General features: G+C 43.3%; 1 protein-coding gene across 6 annotated transcripts in view; it reads left to right on the forward strand.

Annotated features, from left to right (window-relative positions):
- Positions 1-21,529, forward strand: part of LOC101938681 (dynein axonemal light chain 1) — a 41,335-nt gene extending 19,806 nt beyond the window's left edge. For 3 of the 6 annotated variants that reach the window (XM_065593017.1, XM_065593016.1, XM_005284651.5), the window contains 7 exons: positions 3,568-3,606; positions 8,492-8,601; positions 9,667-9,722; positions 11,929-11,984; positions 13,490-13,616; positions 14,060-14,206; positions 15,935-21,529. In XM_065593017.1, the coding sequence (XP_065449089.1) occupies positions 3,568-3,606; positions 8,492-8,601; positions 9,667-9,722; positions 11,929-11,984; positions 13,490-13,616; positions 14,060-14,206; positions 15,935-15,981 (582 nt within the window). In that variant the 3' untranslated portion in view covers positions 15,982-21,529. Of the gene's footprint in view, positions 1-471; positions 540-2,628; positions 2,704-3,567; positions 3,607-8,491; positions 8,602-9,666; positions 9,723-11,928; positions 11,985-13,489; positions 13,617-14,059; positions 14,207-15,934 lie in introns of those variants that run through there. The other 3 variants (XM_065593018.1, XM_042849456.2, XM_005284652.5) reach the window with 3 other exon arrangements.
- Positions 21,530-21,768: the final 239 nt, after the last annotated feature.

Here is a 21,768-nt window from a genome sequence, read left to right on the forward strand (position 1 = left end):
GGCGGTGAGGGGCTGGATGGGGCAAGGGGAGAGGCGGGACCTGGCCGGCTGGGGTGGCTGAGGGAGAGAGGAGGTGACTTGGCTGGCGGGGGCAGCGAGGCGGGATTGAGGAGACCTGGTTGGGGTGGGGGGAAAGGAGGAGCTGGGGGACCTAGTGGGCCCTGGCTAGGGAAGGGGAGGGGAGGGGAAGGGGCTTGGGGAGCCTGGCTTGGCCATTGGAGCATATTTCACTGAACGTGGCAATGATGGGCCTGACTCCCTGTTTCTGGACACAGAGCGGAGGAGCTTTGCCCCTCCTGTGTTCTGGGCCCTGCCAGGAGCCCGTCTGGCCCCCAGCATAAGTTAGAGCAGTCTCAGCGTTGTTCTAACTTGCTCTCAGCTGCAACAGCCTCCTAGAGAGTGTTTTGCAGTTCAGAATAGCCAGAAAGCAACTTGCTGTCGCTGTTCCCCCTTTCTCCTTGACAGGCCCCTACAATGGGAGCTGCAAGGGGTGTTGGTGTGGAGTGAACTGCTTGGTAGCAGAGCCAGTCCCTGGAGAGGTATAAATGGGCTATAGGGCAACACATAAACTAGCCCACTATCTAGGACCTTGAGGTTATTTCCTGCCATTTTGAACGGTTGTTATAAAGAAACAAATAAACCCAAAAAAAAGGTTGTGTCTTGGAAAGAGTTATTCCAGGGCTAGATCAGAATAGCGGGAGCAGATGATCTTATTCTTCATTCTGGAGCTGCTTGAGTGCCAGGAATCACCATCATTAAAATGCTGAATTAATAGATGGTTTAAAGACTGTAGTAAATACACAATCTACTTTGACTAGTCTGATTACAGCTCCCTTTCCTATGAAATTCCATGTGGTTTTATTTGACGGAAATGACCAAGAAGAATTAAATGCATAAAAATGAGGATGAAGCCCAGTTATCTATTTTTCCCCTGGGAATATTGCTGTATGTTTTGAAGTTTTGTAAATGTTCTGTAATGATCCCTTGTAAGAAATGATTCCATTGAGGGGGCAGAGCATGGATTATTTAATGTTTTTCTGTTATATTTTACCAGTCCTCTGTGTGTGTGCAGTTTTTTATTTTTTCCTTAGATTATTTGTTGTTCTTGTTCCTGTAACAACAACGTGAGCTGTCAAGGGTGACATTTTCAGCCCTTGATTATTTGGCACAATCAGTGGTACAGCATTTTGATTACTTGTCTTTCCTTTCGGCAATCTAACCTCCTTTAACCTGAGTCATTCTGGGAAAGCAGCCAGTTCCCAGGTGAAGGATGCCTGGTATTGGGCTGGTTCATGTGAGATTTACAGCAAGGCTAGTTGGTGCACCATGCCTGGGATCAGTGAAGCCTTCCAGTATAAGAAGGCAGGCTATATTGGTATTCTTGTTGGAGTGAATTTGAACCCACTCCAAGAAACTCTGATCTCTGATCTGTGCTACCCAGATGACCTATTTCCCTGCTTCTGGTTTTCATCCTCACCATCAGCATCAAGCCAGGTGTCAACAGTAGGAGAGGCAGGACAGTTAGGGGTGCAAATCTGAAGAAGTCAGGAAAGAAACTGGTCACTATATTTAAATTATATCACATGGATTATTTAAATTTAAATTCAGTCAGTTTTTAGGCTAGAGTATGGGAAAGAAACTGTACTAGTCATCTTTTTGTTTAATGGTGAGTGATACAGATCAAGCGTTCATGCTGATTTTATTATATCTGTCACCTCCTTTTGAACCAGTTATTTAATATTTATTATTGCCGTAGCATTTGCATGCTGCAATCAAGTTGGGCCCCATGGTGTTAGGACAGATCATGTCCCAAAGAGCTGAAAATCCAAAAGACATGTACTTTTGTTGGCTCATCTGTAGTCCTTCACAGGGATTGATAGAGTTGTGAGATTTAGTGAGGGAAGAAGGGATGCAGTGTTCTTAATTCAAGAATGATTCTCAGCCCTATAATGCTTTTGGTGTTTGATTCAGCTAGTGTGGTGGAACAAATTGCCAAATGTCTTTTAGGTGACTGGACATAGATAAAGGCTAGATGGCAGTACCTTAATCTAGATAAGATTGTGTTGATGGTGGAAGGTTGGGGAAGCAAGTGGAAGAATTGGTGAGGTTTATATCTACATCCCCAAATGAAGAAACGTGCCTGCCAGTTGAGACACAAGTTCACAAGTTTGGAATTTTGTTAGATTCTGGATCACATTGACCACTCAGCCGTTTTAGCCATGTGTATGTTCTGTAGTCTGGCAAAAAGCACATGTACTTTCCTTTTGTATCTAGAGCTGCTGTTGTTGTTATCGTTATCATTATTAGTTATTTGTATTACCATAATGCCTAGGAGTCCTAGTCATGACCAGGACCCTGTTGTGCTAGGCTCTGTACAAACACAGAACAAAAAGATGGTCCCTGCCCCAAGGGTCCTACAATCTAACCTTTCTACTATTATACATGCTTTGCCACTTTGAGATTGCACTAGCGTAATATGCTCTACATGGGGGTTACATGATGAGACCATTCAGAAACTAAAGTTAGTGAGAATGGGATGACTCTTGCTGAGTGGAGCATTGGACATAAAGTACATAACACTAGTGTTCTCTGATCTGTTCCGCTACCAGGAAATCTCTCCCTGTGCTGTACTGTACAGTTAAGATCAGCAGAGGTGTTCAAGCTGGAGTCCTCTTGATTTTAAAGTGAAGAAGCAGTTGACAGGTTGTTTTCTCCTCAAGATCCTTGACTCTGAAACATTTCTCCCTCCTTTGTCCTTTAGAGCCTTGATTTTTTTTTTTTTTTAACTTTTTGGGCATGCTACAAAATTTCTTTCTTCACTGGCATTAGGGTAGAAGTAGGTAGAGGATTTAGTGGGGTTTTGCAATGGGCCTCAATATGGTGGCTGAGGTATTGCAGTAAGGTATACCAAGTTTCTACTGTTATTGTGGATCAGTCCATTAAGTGAATATTGTATGGTAGTTTTCACACTTCTTTTTTGAATTGAACACAGTGTGACTTTCAATGATTTGAGGTGCCTAGAAGCATAGGATAGTTGATGGAGAAATCAAAATAAAATAAGAAAATCCCACAGGCTATACCTGACCTTGTGCAGGAAGGACAAAGTTTTCCTCCGTATGTTTCAAAAAGGCTTAGCAAATTTCCACATGGGGAAATCTCTGTGATAAGCATGATCTGCTAAGGGCATTAAGCCAAATTAATCACTAGTATAACTCCTTTGGCTTCAATAGAGATTCACCAGAGATGCAGAGAACTTGGTCCACTAATCCAAGCCCTGTGCTACCCCTGCCTACAGAGAGCAGGCAATATCAAGAAGATGATGTGCTTAGTCTCCCGGGGAAATTGTGCATGTATGTATGTTCAAATTTACTGCACTACCTCTAAAATTGCTGTTGGACAATTCACTGAATGAAATTAAAAGCAGCTTTTGGAAGGGGGTTCAATTTCTGCTTCTTAGGATCAGTTGTAGGAAGAGAGTCCATGGAACTTAAGGGGAAAAAACTAGCTCTGCAATGAACAATTCAGCCAAAAAAAATTATAATGATTCTTCTTTTGATTTGTGTTTAGGCAAAAGCAACAACTATTAAAGAAGCTCTAGCCAGATGGGTAAGTTCAAGAGAAGTATCTGCAGTTGTCTCAGTGGTACTCTGTGGCCTGGATCTCATTTGTAAATAGGATGGCTTCATCCAGTTTGATGAATTCATTACAATAATGTAGAAAAAATAATTTCCTTGAAACATCTGCCACTAAAAGAAGCTTCATGAAACAATATTATTTTATTAGTATCTCACTGAAATCAATTTCATTTGAACCCCTGTGTGCTATTCTTATTAAATTGTCCTGACCACGAAAGCTCTATTTTAGTGTCTGGCCTAATGCTGTCAGATTGTACATTGACAGAAGATCTGATACTACAAAGAAGTTTTCTCTGCAGGATGTCTTTTGATTTTCTCTGTCTAATTATACCTTGTTCAGTCTTGATCACCTAATTAGAGTTTATCCCTAGCACAAATAATCAAGGATGAAATCCTGGCCCCATTGAAGTCAATTGGAGTTTTGCCATTGACATAGTTGAGCCAAGATTTTATCTGAACAGTACATGAAGAAAAAACTCCCAGAAGTAACTTAAAAAAAAAGTCTGAATTCAAAACTAAGTCTCTGTTTAAAGTGTTTTAACAGTGTAAAGGCTAACAATGACTTACATCAGTATCATCCATAAATTTTCCCCCATGTATGCAGATCCATTATCCACTCTGCAAAGTTTAATTGAGCAACAAGTTTATTATATATTATTCTTTTTCAATTAGACTTAGTATAGATATCCATTTTTGGGGATGTGTCTATGGACTAAGTGCCTTCACACTAAGCTAAGAACCCTCTAGAAAGCTCTGTTTGTTGGAGATCACACAGTAGTGATATCAGACAATGGTATGGAAAATAGTCCAGAGACCTGATCCAAAATCCATGGGAATTTTTCCACTGACCTCGGTGTGCTTTGAATCATGGCATAGGTGTGACACACATGCTCAATTCCTTCCAGATTCTAGAGAAGTTATTTATACTGTTTTACTTTCTAGAACAGTGGTTTTCTAACTTTTTTTCTGGCAACCCAGTTGAAGAAAATTGTTGATGCCCACGACCCAACGGAGCTGGGGATGAGGGGTGTGGGAGGGGCTCAGGGCTGGGGCAGAGGGTTGGGGTGCGGGGGTGAAGGCTGCAGGGTGGGGCTGGGAATGAGGGGTTCAGGATGTGGGTGGGGTCTGGGCTGGGACAGGGGATTGGGGTACAGGAGGGGGTCAGGGCTCTGCGCTGGGGGTGCAAGCTCTGGGGTGGGGCTGGGGATGAAGGGTTTGGGGTGCAGGAAGGGGCTCTGGGTTTTGGGGGGGGCTCAGGGCTGGGGCAGGGGATTGAGGCCCAGGGTTGGGGCGCAGGCTTACCCCGGAAGCGGCCAGCAGCAGGTCCGGCTCCTAGGTGGAGGCGCGCAAGCAGCTCCACGCGTCTTTCACCTGCAGGCACCGCCCCCTTTAGCAGCCAATGGGAGTGCGGAGCCGGTGCTCGGGGCAGGGACAGCGCACGGAGTCCCGTGCCCCTCTCCCCTACCCCATGCCTAGGAGCCAGTCCTGCTGCTGGCCGCTTCCAGGGCGCTGTGTGGTGTCAGAACAGGTAGGAACTAGCCTGCCTTAACTGGGAAGCAGTGCCAACAGGACTTTTAACGGTCTGGTCGGCGGTGCTCACCAGAGCCGCCGTGACCCAGTGCTTTACATTCCGCGACCCAGTACTGGGTCGCAACCCACAGTTTGAAAATCACTGTTCTAGTAGGTTCAGGGCTTGGTATGGAGTGTATAGGCACAACCCAAGAGTAGGATAATAGAGCTTTGTTACCATGTTTGGATTTTCAGTTCAGGATACTCCTTTTTCTTAACTATTCTTCTCTGTACTCTCAACCTGTATCCTTGGGAGATGTGATAGAATCTGACTGAGTCCCTCCTGGTTTCAACCTGTTTCCCCTTTTACATGCAAGTTTATTTTGTTTACAATATAAACTCTTCAGAACAGGGACACTGTCAAAATAGCTATGTACATGAACATTCTGAGACTGGGCTAACATCATCATAGCAGCAAGAGCAGAAACCTTTTACAGCAAACACCCAGCTATAGCAGTAGAAGGGGGGAAAGAGAGACAGCCTGTGTTTTCTCACACCCCAGGACCTGGCATGTGGACCAAGTGGCCAATATACCTTTCTGGAGGCACTCATGGGAGAGGAAACATGCCAGGCTCCCCCCTCCATAAATGCTTACCCAACAGCCCTAGCACATGGCCCAGCATCCCTTTCCAACCTCTCAGGGCACTACATGGGCCTGGAGTTCCCCACAACTCCTGGAGGAGAGTGTGGGGAGAGAGCTGGGCTAGCCTATCCTCCATCTGCTCTCCAGAACCTACCCCCAAGACCTAGTACTTGGACCCAATGGTCCTCCTTCCTCTGGAATAAATGCCTGCTCCTGCTTCTAGTATGTAGTTAGTCCAGTAACTCAAGTGGTGAAGGTCTGTGGTTCAAATTGTGGTGCTGATGGCATTTATAACTGCTTGTTGCATGTAATTAAACTTGTTTTTACCTTTTTCCTACCCCCTCCCCACCAAACCCTAGGAAATTACATACCAAAAATTACATTAGAGGGATATTACTTAGGTTGCAAAGTCAAGCACTTGAAAGTTGGGAAATACTAGTTTTTTATGGTTGCCTACACAGCCTAAATCCAGCCCCCTTCTTCATATGCTTTAAGATAGTCTTTATGAAGTGATCACAATTTTTTTTCTCATAAGACCCCTGCCTTATTCAGTGCACAGGATCAGACCTCCCAATAGTCTTGGGTTTCATGGGACCTAAGTTCACTCTAAGCTGTGCGGCCGCACAGCAGGCTATAAAGGACCGCGCAGGCATGCAGCCACAGGGGTGTGGGGAGAGGAGGGAGGTAGGCAGGGAGGGGAGCAAGTTGGGGCGTGCAGGGCTGCCGCAGGGAGAGGTGCCGCTCCCCTGGCCCCAGAGCTCCTGCTGATGGGGAGAAGCACCTCTCTCCAAGAGCTGCTGCCAGTGGGGAGAGGGCTGGGGGGCTCTGGCCCCAGCCCTGGGGCAGCCTGCACCCCAAACTCCTCATCCCCGGCCCCACCCCACAGCAGGCACCCCTAGCTGGAGCCCTCACCCCTGCACCCAAACCCTCTGCCCCAGCCCTGAGCCCCCTCTTGCACCCCAGAGCCCTCACCCCCAGCCAGAGCCCTCACCCCCCCCCCCCACACCCCAACCCTCTGCCCTGGTCCTGAGCCCGTCCACGCACACTCTGAACCCCCCGGCCCCATCCCCACCACATGTCACCTCCATATTGCTGCACATAACAAAATTCATTCCACACATGGATATAAAAAATTAGAGGAAACATTGCATGGGACTGTCCTGCTTTGACCCCCCAAACTCCCAGTCCTGGTTGAAATCGCTCTTGTCCCATAGGGCTGGCTGGGCTTGGCACCCCTCTCTGGTTTGGGCCATCTGATCCTCCATCTCCATCTACAGTGGGGCAGATAGGCCAAACCTGAGCGGTGCTGCAACCTCAAGCACCAGGGACCATAGACACCAACTTCTCCTGGTGCCGATGGATGCTCAACCCCGGCCCCGCCCCCATTCCAACCCCTTCCCCAAAGTTCCTGCCCCAACTCCGCCCCCTCCCTGCCACATTGGACTCCTTCCCCAAATCCCTGCCTCTTCCCCTCCTCCTCCTCTGAGCACGCCACATTCCCGCTCTTCCCCCTCCCTCCCACAGCTTGTTATGCCGTGAAACAGCTGTTTTGCTGCAGCAAGTGCTATGAGAAGAAGTGGGACGCGGCGCGCTCAGGGGAGGAGGCGGAGGTGAGGTGAGCTGGGGTGGGGAATTTGGCTGCCGCTGGTGCAGAGCACCCACCAATTTTTCCCTGTGGGTACTCCAGCCCTGGAGCACCCACAGAGTTGGCGCCTATGCCAGGGACCAGGTCACAACACCAAGAGCAGGGAGCCTAGCACAGGCAGCCCCTTGGGGCAGGAACCACTGCTGCAGGGTGAATGCAGGTCAGGCTCACTCTGCAACACACACCCCGATCCCTCCTCTCCTTCCCCCCGGGGCAGCACCAGTTCTATGTTAGCCATTTCAACTGTTGGGAGATACGCGAGGTGGAAGCAGAATTAAGTCTACATAAGCATTCATAAATCTGGCATTTCCTAACTTTTGAGTGCTTAACTGCAATGTAAATAATATTCTTTTAATGTTGGGGGTCTTTTGTTTAATTCTTTTAGTACCAAAAGTGAATGTTCCTCAGTTTACTGTTTTACCAATTTCGTCTATGCTTTGAGACTTACTGATTTCAGATTATGATTTGAGGCTTTTGTGCCTTACACTTAAACCTTTTGGTAGCTGATTTATCAGTGATCTGGAAACATGCATTCAGGGTTGGGATTACGGTGCCAGAACTATGAGGAGCCCAGATCAATACAATTTAAGTCTGACTTCCCCTGAAACTGACCTTTAGGGATGTAGTGGAAAGTAGTGCTACTGTTAGGTATATACTTTTGCTGTGTCTGGCTCCTAATTCAGATTGAAATGAATAGGTGTAAAGAGCAGAGAGGAAAAAGAGATGCTAAGGGAAACAACTGAGTTTGCTGGAGACTTGAATCCTGAATCTGATCCAGGGCCCCTCCCTGTATTTTTTTTTTTAAATACATGCATTGATAAGCATTTTAATATCCTGGAAATAAGCAAGTCTTCTCTTTCTTCTTTTCCTTTAAATTAAGTGTGTGTGTGTGTGTGTGTGTGTGTGTGTGTGTGTAATTCAGATGAACAACAACAAACAAGATTTCAAACCCTTTTTCTTCTGTTTTCTTGAAGATTAGGGATAATTTTTATAACAAGTGCAGATTCCAATCAGTGTCTCATTTTTTTGCCCTTTCTTTTCCTTCTTTGTTTTCCTCAGGAGGAAAAAAATGGCCAGAAGGCATCGGAGGCCAAGGAGGTGAAACTATATGCCCAAGTTCCTCCTGTAGAGAAGATGGATGCATCTCTGTCCACACTTGTTAACTGCGAGTAAGTTCTGTTAAACAAACAAACAAACCTGGAAATAGTCCATTTTTAATCATTGCTTCTGGTTTTTTGAAGTCTAGGTTTTCTCTCCCCCTACATCTACCTCTAGATGTGAGCAAAATATCTCTTCAGTCCAACACCACTCCTTTCTCCTAAGCTCTGTTCTTTCTCCCATAGAAACATACAGATGCTCTTCTGCTTAGTAATATCATTGCCACTTACTTGAGAAGACAGAACCTAGTTCTCTCAGACATTAATGCAAACTCAGCGTTAATACCAGTCCATTGAATGGCTGGTAGATGGCATTGAAGTGAATAATTTCTGTCCCATGTCTGGAGTCCACCAGGCTGTGGACGACCATGTGGTCCCTTTAGAGACTCCTGCACTGTTGTGGCTGCGTAACCTCTTTGTGTGAAATTGTGAGCCAAAGTCTACACCACCACATCCAGATGCTCAGGCTTTCTCTAGGAACTGCTGTTCAGAAATAAAAGTCTTGAGGTTCAATCTCATATGGTAATAGTACCGAAATTCATTTGCTGCAGTATTACTTTCTTAACAGCATAATGACTGACTGGTCCTGAGGTCCTGGGTCTCCACAGGACTAGAAATCCTAGTATTAGGGCCTAGAGCATCCATGACAGCTCATAGTGCTGCTGTTCCTGGCATTGCTCTTGACCAAAATATCTCCAAGAGAAACACTGTAATGTTAGCTCCATCTGAATGAGGAAAGAGGAGGACAAAATAGAGCTAATTGGTAGTGTCAGAAAGAAAAGTTTGGGAAATATTGTAATCTGTCTTTGGTTTGAGCCAGGCACACAAAGGAGGATGCCACACATATGTTATAAAATTGATGGTGGAATCCCAAAAAAGTGAAATTTAAATCTTACAGAGATGCGTGATTTGAGGAGAACAGGACTGTGCATGTATCCAGAGGTTTACTACATAATAAGAGAAGAGTAAAATGTGATTTCATTCTAACAAAATGTTATTTGTAAGAGGGCCTTCTTCTGATTCAGTGATTCCTGTTGCGCTGTTAATATAAGCTGTTAATTATTCTTGCTTTTAAAGGAAGTTGTCTCTGTCTACAAACTGCATTGAAAAAATCGCCAACCTGAACGGCCTAAGTAAGTGATATGTCAATGACTGATTGTGTTTATATTCCAGCTGCTTGGATTAGATATGTTCCATAGCTTGTGACACATGGCCAACTATTGACATCCTGTTCTGATATCACCTTCCATTCCCCCGCTTCCAAAAAAATAAATAAATAAAGGGGACTCACCAGGAAGCAACAAGCAAAATGGGGATTTGAACCTACATCTTCGTTGAGTGCTTTAACCAATGGGCCATTGGCTATAAGGAGGTACTGTTGCCTCCATTTTCCTTAAGAAAGTGCTGACCTGGCTGAGGCACCTAACTCTATGAGAGAGTTCAGGACTGTAAATTCTGAGTGGTGGGGAGATGCCTCCCTCCAGCCTGGACTTATGTGCCTAGCTCCCTTTGAGGGGTGAGGCTTAGGCCAGGTTGAATCATTTAATTGTGTTTTATTTAATGTCATTGGGGAAAATCTTGCTTCCTGCAAAGTTTGGGATTTCTGAGTACAAGAGTATTTAAGGAGTAATATTTTCCCCAATTGGACATCATTTCAGGTAACATCAGTTCACCAATTTTATATTTTAAGGTTTATAATAACTGAACAGATACTCAAAAGGCCAATGTTACGTGCTTTTGGAAAAGTATCCATAGTTTCTAATCATGGTTTCAAAGAACATGAGGATAATTTGGCTAGATCAGAGGTAGGCAACCTATGGCACACGTGCCGAAGGCGGCATGTGAGCTGATTTTCAGTGGCACTCACACTGCCCAGGTCCTGGCCACCCATCTGGGGAGCTCTGCATTTTAATTTAATTTTAAATGAAGCTTCTTAAACATTTTTAAAACCTTATTTACTTTACATACAACAATAATTTAGTTATATATTATAGACTTATAGAAAGAGACCTTCTAAAAACATTAAAATGTATTACTGGCACGCGAAACTTTAAATTAGAGTGAATAAATGAAGACTCGGCACACGACTTCTGAAAGGTTGCCGACCCCTGGGCTAGATCAAGAGTCTTTTTCCAGGGGATGGGGAGTTTGGGAAATTCAAGGTAACATGGTTCCAATGGGCTTCAGGTTTACTGTATTTTGAGTGGCATTTACTTTTTCCCTTCCAAAGACGTCACCTAACTATCTTTTGACATTACACCCTATCGTATTCTTCACACAAGAAAGTAATGTGTCCAGGACTTGCACAGATCCTGGGATTTCATTAAGAATTCCAGTTACACTTGAATTTCTTCATGAAAGTCCATCTATTTCCCCTTCTCTTCCACCTCCTGTATATAGGTCTTCTGTGATCACAGCCTTCCTTTACTTACAGGTGTGGCTGGCCAGGACAGGTCACTGTTGACCAACCCAAAGCCCATCCCAGCCACTCTAAACAGCTGATGTGCTTTCTCTGCAGCACCCATTGGTTCTTGAGTGGAATATTCATTTGCCTCATCATTAAATAGTATATACTGTATTTTTCATCATTGTGCAAACAGGAGAAAAACAAGATCATTAGGTAATTAATGCCTAGTTCAAATGCACACGGTGAGAAAGGGCTTGAAATAGCCATGGAAACTACTGATTAGAGGTTCATCTAACTAGACATTATAGAATGATTTTGTGCATGCATATATCTGGAAGAACAGCTGGAAATGAAGTTTCACAAAAAAGAGTCTTTGTGATAGCTTCAGATGTTCTGGCACATCACAAGAACAATTTGTGGCTGAACAGGTATAGGCAATTTGAAAATATATCTCATCAGTGTGTCTGTATTGCTACTAGAATCTCACGGGCCAAAATAGTTGACCTCTTTCTAATCAGACACTGGTTGCTATAAAGTAACAGCAGGTATTGCCTCCTATTCAGGAATTGAGTCTGCATCCTTAGTAAGATCAGGACCAAAAATTTAATCTTGCTTCACGCACATGAGCACTAGAACGGCAGCCTGTTTTGCCTGTTCACATCCCTACCTGGACTGGATGTGAACAGGCAGCCTACAGATGAAAAACTTTCTAATACCCATACTTGAGCCATCAACTCCACCCATTCATTACAATCTATATATAGAACAGTATGTAGTTTGCTTCTGATATGTCATTCTTCCTTAATATAGCCTGTTCAGAATATAAACCTCTCTTGTCTGTGGTATGCAGTATGTTGTCAGATTTCCAACAGCTCTTTACATTTTAAGCACCAGTCATTTGTTAATAAGAAGCTCTTCTCCCTCCATTGCAGAAAACTTGCGGATTCTTTCATTGGGGAGAAACAACATAAAGAACCTGAATGGGCTGGTACGTCCCTTTTTGTAGTTTACATTTATTAAAATTAGCAATGAAGTGCTACATAATTCTTGCATCAAGGCATAGGGGAAGAGTGTTTTACCTACCCTTGCATCTCTAGTCACATAATTCAACCTTAGTGCCTAACAATTTATTTTGTTTTCTTCTGCTGCCATCTTTGCACCTTCCTACATGTTGCTCATGATGCTTGGAGCAGTCTCCCATTTCCCTTGTGCCAGTCAACCACCTCTCTTCACTGAAATCTCTCCTTCAAATGCCCTCCCTCTTTACAGACTTTAAATGCTAATCCACCAAATAAAACATTTAAATCCCCCAATAAGCTTAAGAGGAACATTTTTCTTTTTAAATATGCATTATCTGCTACCCTTATTGTCTCACTCAGCCAACTTTCCCAGACTCCTTTGCTATTGCTTTTGTTGTTTTTCTAACCTGGGATATAATCTTGTAAGGCCTTCCACACACAATTCCCATAACATGAGATTCTGCACACAAGAGTGGGCTCTTAGATTGTAAGATCCATTGGTAAAAAATGCAGATTCTCTATCTATGTAAAGCACCATAAACTCCGTGGCATTATATGAATTATAACTTCTACTCCCTTTGCTTATATGAATCTCATCTCCCGCCAGAAGGTGCTATTGGTATTGTGGTCAATCACTGCACACATTGGCCTGCCTATAAACCACATTGTGACTCTCTACCCATCAGAGGGGTGATTGGCACACTGAACAATGGGATAAAAGGCATGTGGCAAAGAGGCAAGGGTAGAAATATATATAACAAGGCAAAGATCTAGAGGAGAGGAAGCAGATCAGGGTCAATTTTATTACCTTTGTGTTAAGATGTCTGTATAATTAAAACCAAAGAAATAAAGGAAAGAGTTTGTTCTTCAAGAGCTTCTGTGCATTCCTGCTTGCAGGATATGGCTTTTCCAGGCAGTTCCTCCACTCAACACCAGGGCTGCTGTATCCCACAGGTGTGAATGCACAGTGGAGACTCTGAAGGAACAACAGTTATGGTTGTTTCTTTCTTCTCTTGCTGGAGGATTGCTGAGGATAGAAAGTGAAATTTGAAACCTGCAGATATAAGCATGCACTTGTCTGAAACTATCCAATCCCTTATATTACATACTAAACCCTCTAAAACAATTGATGAACTGCAGTCGTCTAGCACTGTAGAACTCACGGCATGCAGCTAAAATAGCTCCTTTCTCTCCATATGCCTTGAGTAGAACTCTGCTCAATATATCTTGCTCGTGTCTTAATTTATTTTTCTAAACAAGCTGAGAAATGTATTTCAAAACTTGGGATTTTCTTTCCTTGAAGTTTTGTCATCCAGAATTAGGAACCTGCTTAAAAGAAAACAAGGAATATTGAAAGATATGGTTCTGTTTGTTGTGTGACATAGCATCTGGAGGGGAGAAAGGGAGCAGAGATAATCTGGGAAATATAGGAAGACTTACTCTCACTTTTCTGAGAGGTGTTATCATTTTCCAGGAGGCAGTTGGAGATACATTAGAGGAACTGTGGATCTCCTACAACTTAATTGAGAAGCTGAAGGGCATCCATGTCATGAAGAAGCTGAAGATTCTCTATATGTCCAATAATTTGGTGAAAGATTGGGGTAAGCCTAGGCTCCTAGTTTCTCTTCTGAAGTTTCTTACTGAGTATGGTGAATGTGCATCAGCTGAGACAGCTTGGGTCAAAGTGAGGAAATTGGCTCCTAAGGTTCTGAGTGGGCAAGTTTAGCATGGAGACTGCAGAGATGAACAAGCTGTTCAGATTGCCTGCTCATACAAGAGAATGTAAAAAATATTGAGAGTCTGTTTATTCAACTTCTGTGTCATGTGGGGTTTGTTCTTTGAACTATGTATCTGACTCATTGCTTTTATCATCTATCACCTGCATTCTTCATCCAGGTACCCAATTCGTACCCAATAAATCCATATCCTTCCTCACCTAAAAACATCCTGGCTGTGTCTGTGCAGGTATTGAAAGGCAGCCTTGGTGCAGATGTGCTTTTTGTGTTCCACAGTCTATTTCTAACATCTTCTTTTGTGATTGCAGCAGAGTTTGTGAGACTGGCGGACTTGCCATTACTGGAGGATCTGGTGTTTGTGGGCAATCCACTGGAAGAGAAATACTCTGCCGATCAGCAGAGCAGCTGGGTCGAGGAAGCAACCAAACGAGTGCCTAGGCTGAAAAAACTAGATGGTGAGCTTTAAGCAGCAGCTGGGTGGCATTTATTATACAAGATCTTTTGCTTAGTGTAATGAGAACAGTAGGGTATTGGCTCAGCACCTCAAAAGTACAACTGTGAGATCTGGAGGGGGGTGGGAACCAACTCAATGAGCAGCATTCTTCCTTTCAACACTTACTCTACTATGTGTTCACCTCTGCACAAGCGAAATTGTTCAGCCATAACCTCAACTTCTTCTGAGAGTGGATTTTCGAGTGTTTGAAAGAGGGTGAGTGCTGTGGAGCTCCTCTGAATTGGCTTCAGCCTTCAAAGTGACTTCATTTACAACAAAGCCTATTTCAAATTGGACCTGTCATTTTGCATCATTAGTGCTTCAGAGAGGGTCTTGCTCTGATGTGTTGAACTAGTATCCAGTCAAAGTACTCATAACAGCAAAACTTAGAGGTGAACTGAAATGTGTTTTGATTTTTTGATAGACAATATTCGTTAAGATTTTAAATCTCTTGTGGAATTCACATGTTGACTTAATGATGAGACCCCAGTAATGTAAGTGGATTTATCTCCTAACACCCATGTTCAGGATTCTGGGTTTTCCCACAAGAGATGGTGAGAGGGAAAACACCTAGATCGTAGCAATGCGGGATGTTCTTTACCTTGATTCTAGGGCTAGGGATGTCATCAGCTCTTTCAGGGGAGACCCAGAATTCCAAGCTCTTGTCCTGGCAGGTAATAAAAGGGGAAATGATTTTCAAATATTGTGTTTTGTTTTTAAGCTTATTTAAAATTTTATGTTAATGGCTGATGATCATAAATCTTTCTGGTATTTATTTAAAAAGCAGCTCACTTCTCCTTTAAGGCAAATCTAAAGAGCTTCTCTGTTTGAATGGCTTCTAAAGGATGGAGAATAGTTTGGATAATAGTGGACAGCAAGTGGGAGAAGTGGGCAGGGTGGGTAGCGAGTGGTGAAAGCAGCAGTAGGAGAGGCAGGCAGGCGGGCAAATGAGTGAAGAATACAGTTGGGAGCAGAGAATGAGAAGTCAGAGCCTGAATTATTGAAGAGGTGGGAGGAAAGAGGACACTGAGACATGGCCAGAGAGAAATGTTGATATGAAGGATGGGCTGGAGCAACAGGTGCTGTGTGAGAAGAGTAGACAGCTGAATAGAGAAGCTGGTATGAGGCATGTATTTGTATGATCAAAGGGGTAACCCTTGTTTACATAATGACACCAGTGCACTGTTAGAGTGGCACACACCAAGATTTAAGAGTTAATCTGTGTTCCTCGTACCCTGTCAGCACGAGATCATGTACCTCCAAGAAGAAGGTGTGCAGCTCTCCTCTTGGGGTGGCTGCATTGTGGTGTCTCACCACAAACACTGTGCTTTCTCCAATGACCCAGTCGGGCAGAACGCTGACCCACTCATTATTGGTAGGCCATGCTTTAATATACTGTAGTCCCTGCTACTCAAGAAATGGGAGCAACAGCATAGAAGAGAGCTCTTAAGCTGAGGCCTGGGGTAGTGAAGGGAGAACCAACAGTTCGAATCAGGAAGGGAGGGGGATATTCAGACGCATGGGAAGCTTGATTCGTTGTCTTCAGTTAAAAAGCAGTGTCAAAAGGCTGTTTCGCTGGTGGCGGCTTAAACTTGTTCTTGCTTCTCCTCTGCACACCTAGTTGACTAGCATTAGTAGTGGGTACTGCATCAGTGAGTCTTAGCAGACATTTTCTCTCTCTCTGTTTTAGGTGTCCCGGTTATTAAACAAGAAGAAGGTGAAGAAGGAGAAAACTAACACAACTCTTTCTTGTGTGGTATTATATTATTTAAGTTTCTTCAGAGCAATTCAGCACACAAAGCTTTTGTATAAATGTTTGTTTCAAAGAAAATCTATGGACAATTTTTTTTAACTAACTCCTCTCCATACTCTCCTTTCCTCACCCAAAGAGTTAATTACCAAAACATGGGGACACTAACTTTGTACATTTCATGTGCTCTTCTGTGAGGACTATTGAAAGTGAGATTGTCTGTCTGATTAATGTAATGAGAGACCTTAACTAAAACTACATACTGATTTTTATCCCAATTAGTGATGATTGTAGATCTGTCTTTCTGGTTATGATAGAACTGTTTTTCTTGTTAACTGTGCAGCTGAACTTTTTTTTTTTAATCATTTGAAACATGGAAACCAGAACAACAGTGTTTTGTTTTACACACTCTTTGCAGGCTAGGCTTTTTGTTATTTTTTAATACTGTCACGGGTAGAAACAGTTACTAACTGTAACTGGTTCTTCGAGATGTGATGCAGATGTGTGTGCGCACTCAGCGCCGAGCCTTTTGCCTAGCAGTACCTGTAGAGGGGCAGCATTTGCGTCTTGTGGCTGTGGGCCCTCCCCATGCTATATGAGGCGAAGCCATCCCGACCCCCCTCAGTTCCTTCGCACCAAAAGCCTATGAGAGGAGACTCCGATGCAGAGGGAATAGAGGGTGGGTCGTAGAATACACGCCTGCATCACAACTCGAAGAACCACAGTTACAGTAAGTAATCATTTCTTCTTCTTCAAATGGATGCAGACAAGTATTCTGCTTTGGTGACTTCTAAGAAAGCACCCCAATCTGGAACCGGGGCTTGGAGTCCACTGCAGTAGGGATTGTTTTTAAATCTTCCGCCCTTCTGAGGCCTTTGTTCCCTTTGGAAGATGCAGTAGTAGCATAATGGTCCATAAATGTATGTGTGGACAACCACGTGGCCACCCTGCAAATGTCCACTATGGAAATGTCACTGAGGAACGCTATGGACAGCACTTGCACCTTCATGGAGTGAGCCCGTATCCACGGAGGAGGTGTAGCCGAAGCTATCTCATACTCCGTCTTGATACAGCATGTTATCCATCTAGAGATGGTCTGTGTAGGGACTACTTGCCCGTTCATGAAGGCTGCATGTGACATGAACAGGCGAGGTGAAGTATGAACCGGTGGTCCTGTCGAGATAAAAGGCTAGACATCGCCTGACATCCAGAGAATGGAGATGCAGTTCTTCTGGGGAAGAGTGCGACTTAGGAAAAAACACAGACAGTGAGAAGGAACTGAGGGGGGGTTGGGCGGTGCCACCTCATATAGTCAGGGGAGGGGCCACAGTCACAAGGTGCATGCGCTGTCCCTCTACAAGTACTGCTCGGCAGAAGTCTGTGGTCCAGCGTGCTAGGCACACACACACACCGAAGTGGAATACACGTCTGCATTTACTCAAAGAAGAATCACTACTCCTCAACACTTCAAGAACGTGAGAGGCTGTCTTTTCTGCCCTTCTGAGCTCTGCCAGTTATCTGTAGTTCGGTAGGCCCAGTAGTTGTCATGGGCTCATGTTAGAAAAGGCAGTGAATGGTCTAATGATCTCCTGTCATTAGCAGTGGACCTATAACTGATCATCTTGAACTGCACTGGAACTCAAAACTTCATTACTGAGAAGGCCACGACTACCTTTTGATATATTTGTTTTTAAATGAAGCAATGGAAACTCTTTGCATAGTTTTTGGTGGAATTTAAGTACTTATTGTTTTTTTCTTTACATTGTTATAAGAAATTAGGCACTTTAGATTTGAATACATAGACTTTTACTAGCCAATAGCTGGCTTGTGGTACTAGCCGGAGAATGACTTTCTTTTTAGCTGACTGATTAATGTAGTCCTTCACAGCTCTGGAATATTCTACTAAACTAAGGAGGTTGATAGCTGTTCAGAAAACAAAAGACCTGGACTTGAAGGTATTTTTATAAGCTTTGATGGGGGGTATGCATTTGTTTCTAAAGCACAGATGTAGGCAGCTGAATGAAAGGTTTAGGTAGCTGCTGGGGAAAGGACAGAAGAGATTAGAAGTAGGAATTGGAAAATAAATATTGATAAAGAGCTAAATTGCTTTGCCACATGGTGACATCTTAGTGAAGTCCCCAGATGTGACAAGTAAATCCTTTTTAAATGAAATGAATGAAATGATGATTAGAGAAAGCACCACTGACCCCTAGAAAATGCATAAAATGACCTAAACAGGCCTGTTATCAGCTCAGATTGCTAAAGTTCTGGGTTTACTTTCCTATTCCTGGTACCAATTCAGTTTAATCAAATTAAAATGTCAGCAATGAGCATATTGCTGTATGAGGAGCAGAATGAGTGTGGGAGAGAAGTAGAACTTCATTCGTAATTTGTCTTGTGTTTCTAAAGCTGAAGCTGTGGTTGGATTTTTGGAATCCATACTCAAAGGTAGGAAAGTGGTGATGCAGTTGGCCCCAGGCAATAGCAGTATTCAGCTCCTGTTATGGTAGGCAGTACCATTACTTTCCCCCAGTCTAACTCTGGTAGAGTTCCAGCTCTGACAATCAATTTCTAAGTGACCAGTGTGAAGTAGAAGACTACAGGCAAAGTAATTCAATGCTATTAACTTATTTATAGCTACTTTGTACATTCCCACAGGAATATGTATGCCATATATGCCCAGTAATTGCCCGGTCATTGCAGGTAAGACTCAAATCTCATTTTAGGGTCTTTTCTTCCTTTTTAATGAACAGATGCAGAGAGTCCTCTGCCTTTGACAGTCTTCACCTAAGATAAAACTTTTCCAGACAGCCTGCTGTGCTGCCTTGAATGCAGTCTGACTCTATTCTCAGTGGTACTGTTGGTCATCTTATAGCCAACTTGCCATTCAAAAGTAATTTTCTAGGATTGCAGTCTCTCCTGGTGATCAGGACAAGACAGTACTGGCCATAGACAATACTGTTGGGAGATGGGTAAAGTTGGGAACTTTGTAGACAGCTAACTGTTGTTACCAGGCTTGTCATTTTGATCCCTTTCAGCACTAAATTCATTGAGAGTTAGTAATTAACAATTCTTTGGATAGGAGGTGGCTTTACACATTATTTTTAAACCCTACATTGATGATATACTCAGCCTCTGCTGCCGTCAACTCTTGTGTACAAGAACAGTAGGCTAGATTTGTGCCCTTGAATACTATAGTTAAAATATTAGCATTTCTCGGTGCAAGCCAAAGCCTGGGTGAGTATGAAACCTGACTAAATACTGCTAGCAAATGGAATTGCCAAGTAGGAACAGTCCTCTTCACATATTTTACGAACTCCTATGGAGGGTTGAGGAGGATTTTCAAAGTAATCTCTTAAGGAAAGCATCAGTCAGGTGGGACCTACTTTAGAATTGATTCACTCCTACTTGCTGAAATGAATTCCCTTCAAAAGTCTTGGTGTCCAGGTTTCCTAAAGTAACACATTCTGAAGCTGTTTGCACATGTGTAGCTTCAGTGCTAGTAGTAGGAGGTGGTTAACTGTAGTTTCTGTAATTCCTTTAGAGCGCTGCGTAGCACTTCCAGTTTGGGTTGTTTGCTGCAGAGCCATGACCAGAGCACAGCTAGCAAAAGTGACTCTGTTAGAGAAGTATGCCCTCAGGCACACTGAGCTTTGAGGCTGCCTCTGGCATATTCATGTAATGCTATTGCCCTCTGCTTTTCTTCTCCTTCTACCAATAGTGCATTCTCTGGCACTAGGTGGGAAGGAAGGGGTTAAGGAGGGGGGGTAAAGCAACTCCGAACAGTTGACAATAGCTCTAATACACATTTGAGAAGAATAGGCTATCATGTAGCCTGTGAGTATGGCTATCCTCAGAACAGTGGGCACAGAAGTAGCCATTTAGCTTTGTCATTTTAGTTAAGCATTCACCAATGGTATTGAACTAGCTATAGCCTCTTAACGTCCTTTTTTGTGGATGAAGGGCGGGTATGAAAAACACTTTCCGATGCTACCCACAGTCCTGCTGGTTGATTTATCTCCATGTAGAGTCGTTGTAGTGTGCAAGTACACAGGCAGCATTTCCCAAGTCAGCGTCAACATTTGAGAACAGACTAGAAAGGTGCAGGAGAGGGGATTAGCACAAAACAGTGATATATTGAAAAGATTTGCAGGATAATCCAGGGTGATGGTTACAGAACAAAGTGCAATTCCTGCCGCCTCTGTCTTAAATATTAACAGTCTCTGTACAGCGAAGTCCAAGAGCAGCTCTTACAACCATTAAGGAATTGGTAGAATTGTGCTGGCCTTTTTGTGCTGCTGCTTGTGAATACAATGAAAATTCACCATTGATGGGGTTAGGCAGCCAATCTCATTGACATTAAAGTACATTTTATAACACAAAATGTATCCTGTAATAAATGTGAAATGGTAATTTAGGTGTGGAGGGGGAGTAACATCCTTTCTGATAAGACAAGAACTGAAATATCAGACTTATTTGAGAGTATTTGCTAAGGAACGCACCAAATGGGTTTCCTTTACTGTCAGCTGAAAAAGCTTTTTATCAAAATCAGATTTTTTTCCCCTAACAGTTGGCAGGAAAGCCCAGCTAAAATCTTACCTTGCCTAATGTATTATGCTTACTCTTATGAACAAATCAAACTTTACATTTGCAAAATAAAATGAAGGGGGTTGATTTTTTTTAAAAGAAGATTTGCACTTTAAAAATTATGCACTGGATGTTGGTGGAAAGTATGGCAGATATGTAGCCGTAAGGAGTGGGGCCTACCAGTTAGGAGCCTAAGTACCTTTCAGGATCTGGGCCTAGCAGAGCAGGTTGTTGAAAGGATTTCCTTACACTCTGATCTTCCATGTCTCACCACATCTGTTATGATACCTAGCACCTAGTGATTTGATCATGGGTGAAAGGAGCACCCATGTAAAATTCTCAAGCCACGTGGAATCCTGCTTTCCCTCACAAACATAGTGTGGTCTCTCCCCACACTTCCCCCTTTTTTTCTTCTTGTAGAAATTTTCTACATTAAAGCGGAGTGTCAGTAAATGGATGGGTGTTTCCATGCTTGCCAACATATTGTCAGTCTCCAAGCAGCCAATGCATTCAGTAATTACACTGAAAACTGTTGCTAGAATGTGAGAAGGGAACTTAAAGCCAGCAGTGCTCAGTCTGTGTGTGGCTCACTCAGGTTACATGAGGGGTACTCGTGACTAGCCCAAGCTGCTGCACATGCCAGCACAGCCACACTGCTATTTTTAGCATGCTAGCGTGAGCTAAGGTAGCACTGCTGCCTAGGTTGCACTGGGAAGCATACACCCAGCTGCAATGCAGACATGAGAAGTCTCCACTTCTAGAACAAACTCCAAGTGGGAGAGCAGTTTTAACACCTAGTTTGTTGGTAATCTTTTATATACAAGTAATTTTGTAGCATGACCAAAATGTTAAACTTGCTGTGTATTAAGTTATTTAGGCCTAAATTCTAAATGTTACTTTGTGAAGTGTGTTCATAAATAGTAATAAATGTTATTTTATAAAGAAAAAGTGCCTCCCTGTTGTGTGTGATGATGAGCAATAGTTTGGCTTAAGGACAATTTATAGAACCTTATATCTATCTTATCCTCCATTTTTGTTCACATTCCTGTCCTAGCTTTACAGCATAAGGCTTTAGTGAAATGGTCTTACTCTTAATCCTCTTTATCCCTTTACCTTCTGTAATAGAAAATGTGACTTCAGCCCAGTCCCACTAACTCATCACCACTTCCCCTGTCACAGAAAAATCC

The sequence above is a fragment of the Chrysemys picta genome, chromosome 4 (assembly GCF_011386835.1).
Source record: "Chrysemys picta bellii isolate R12L10 chromosome 4, ASM1138683v2, whole genome shotgun sequence".
Taxonomy (NCBI): domain Eukaryota; kingdom Metazoa; phylum Chordata; order Testudines; family Emydidae; genus Chrysemys; species Chrysemys picta.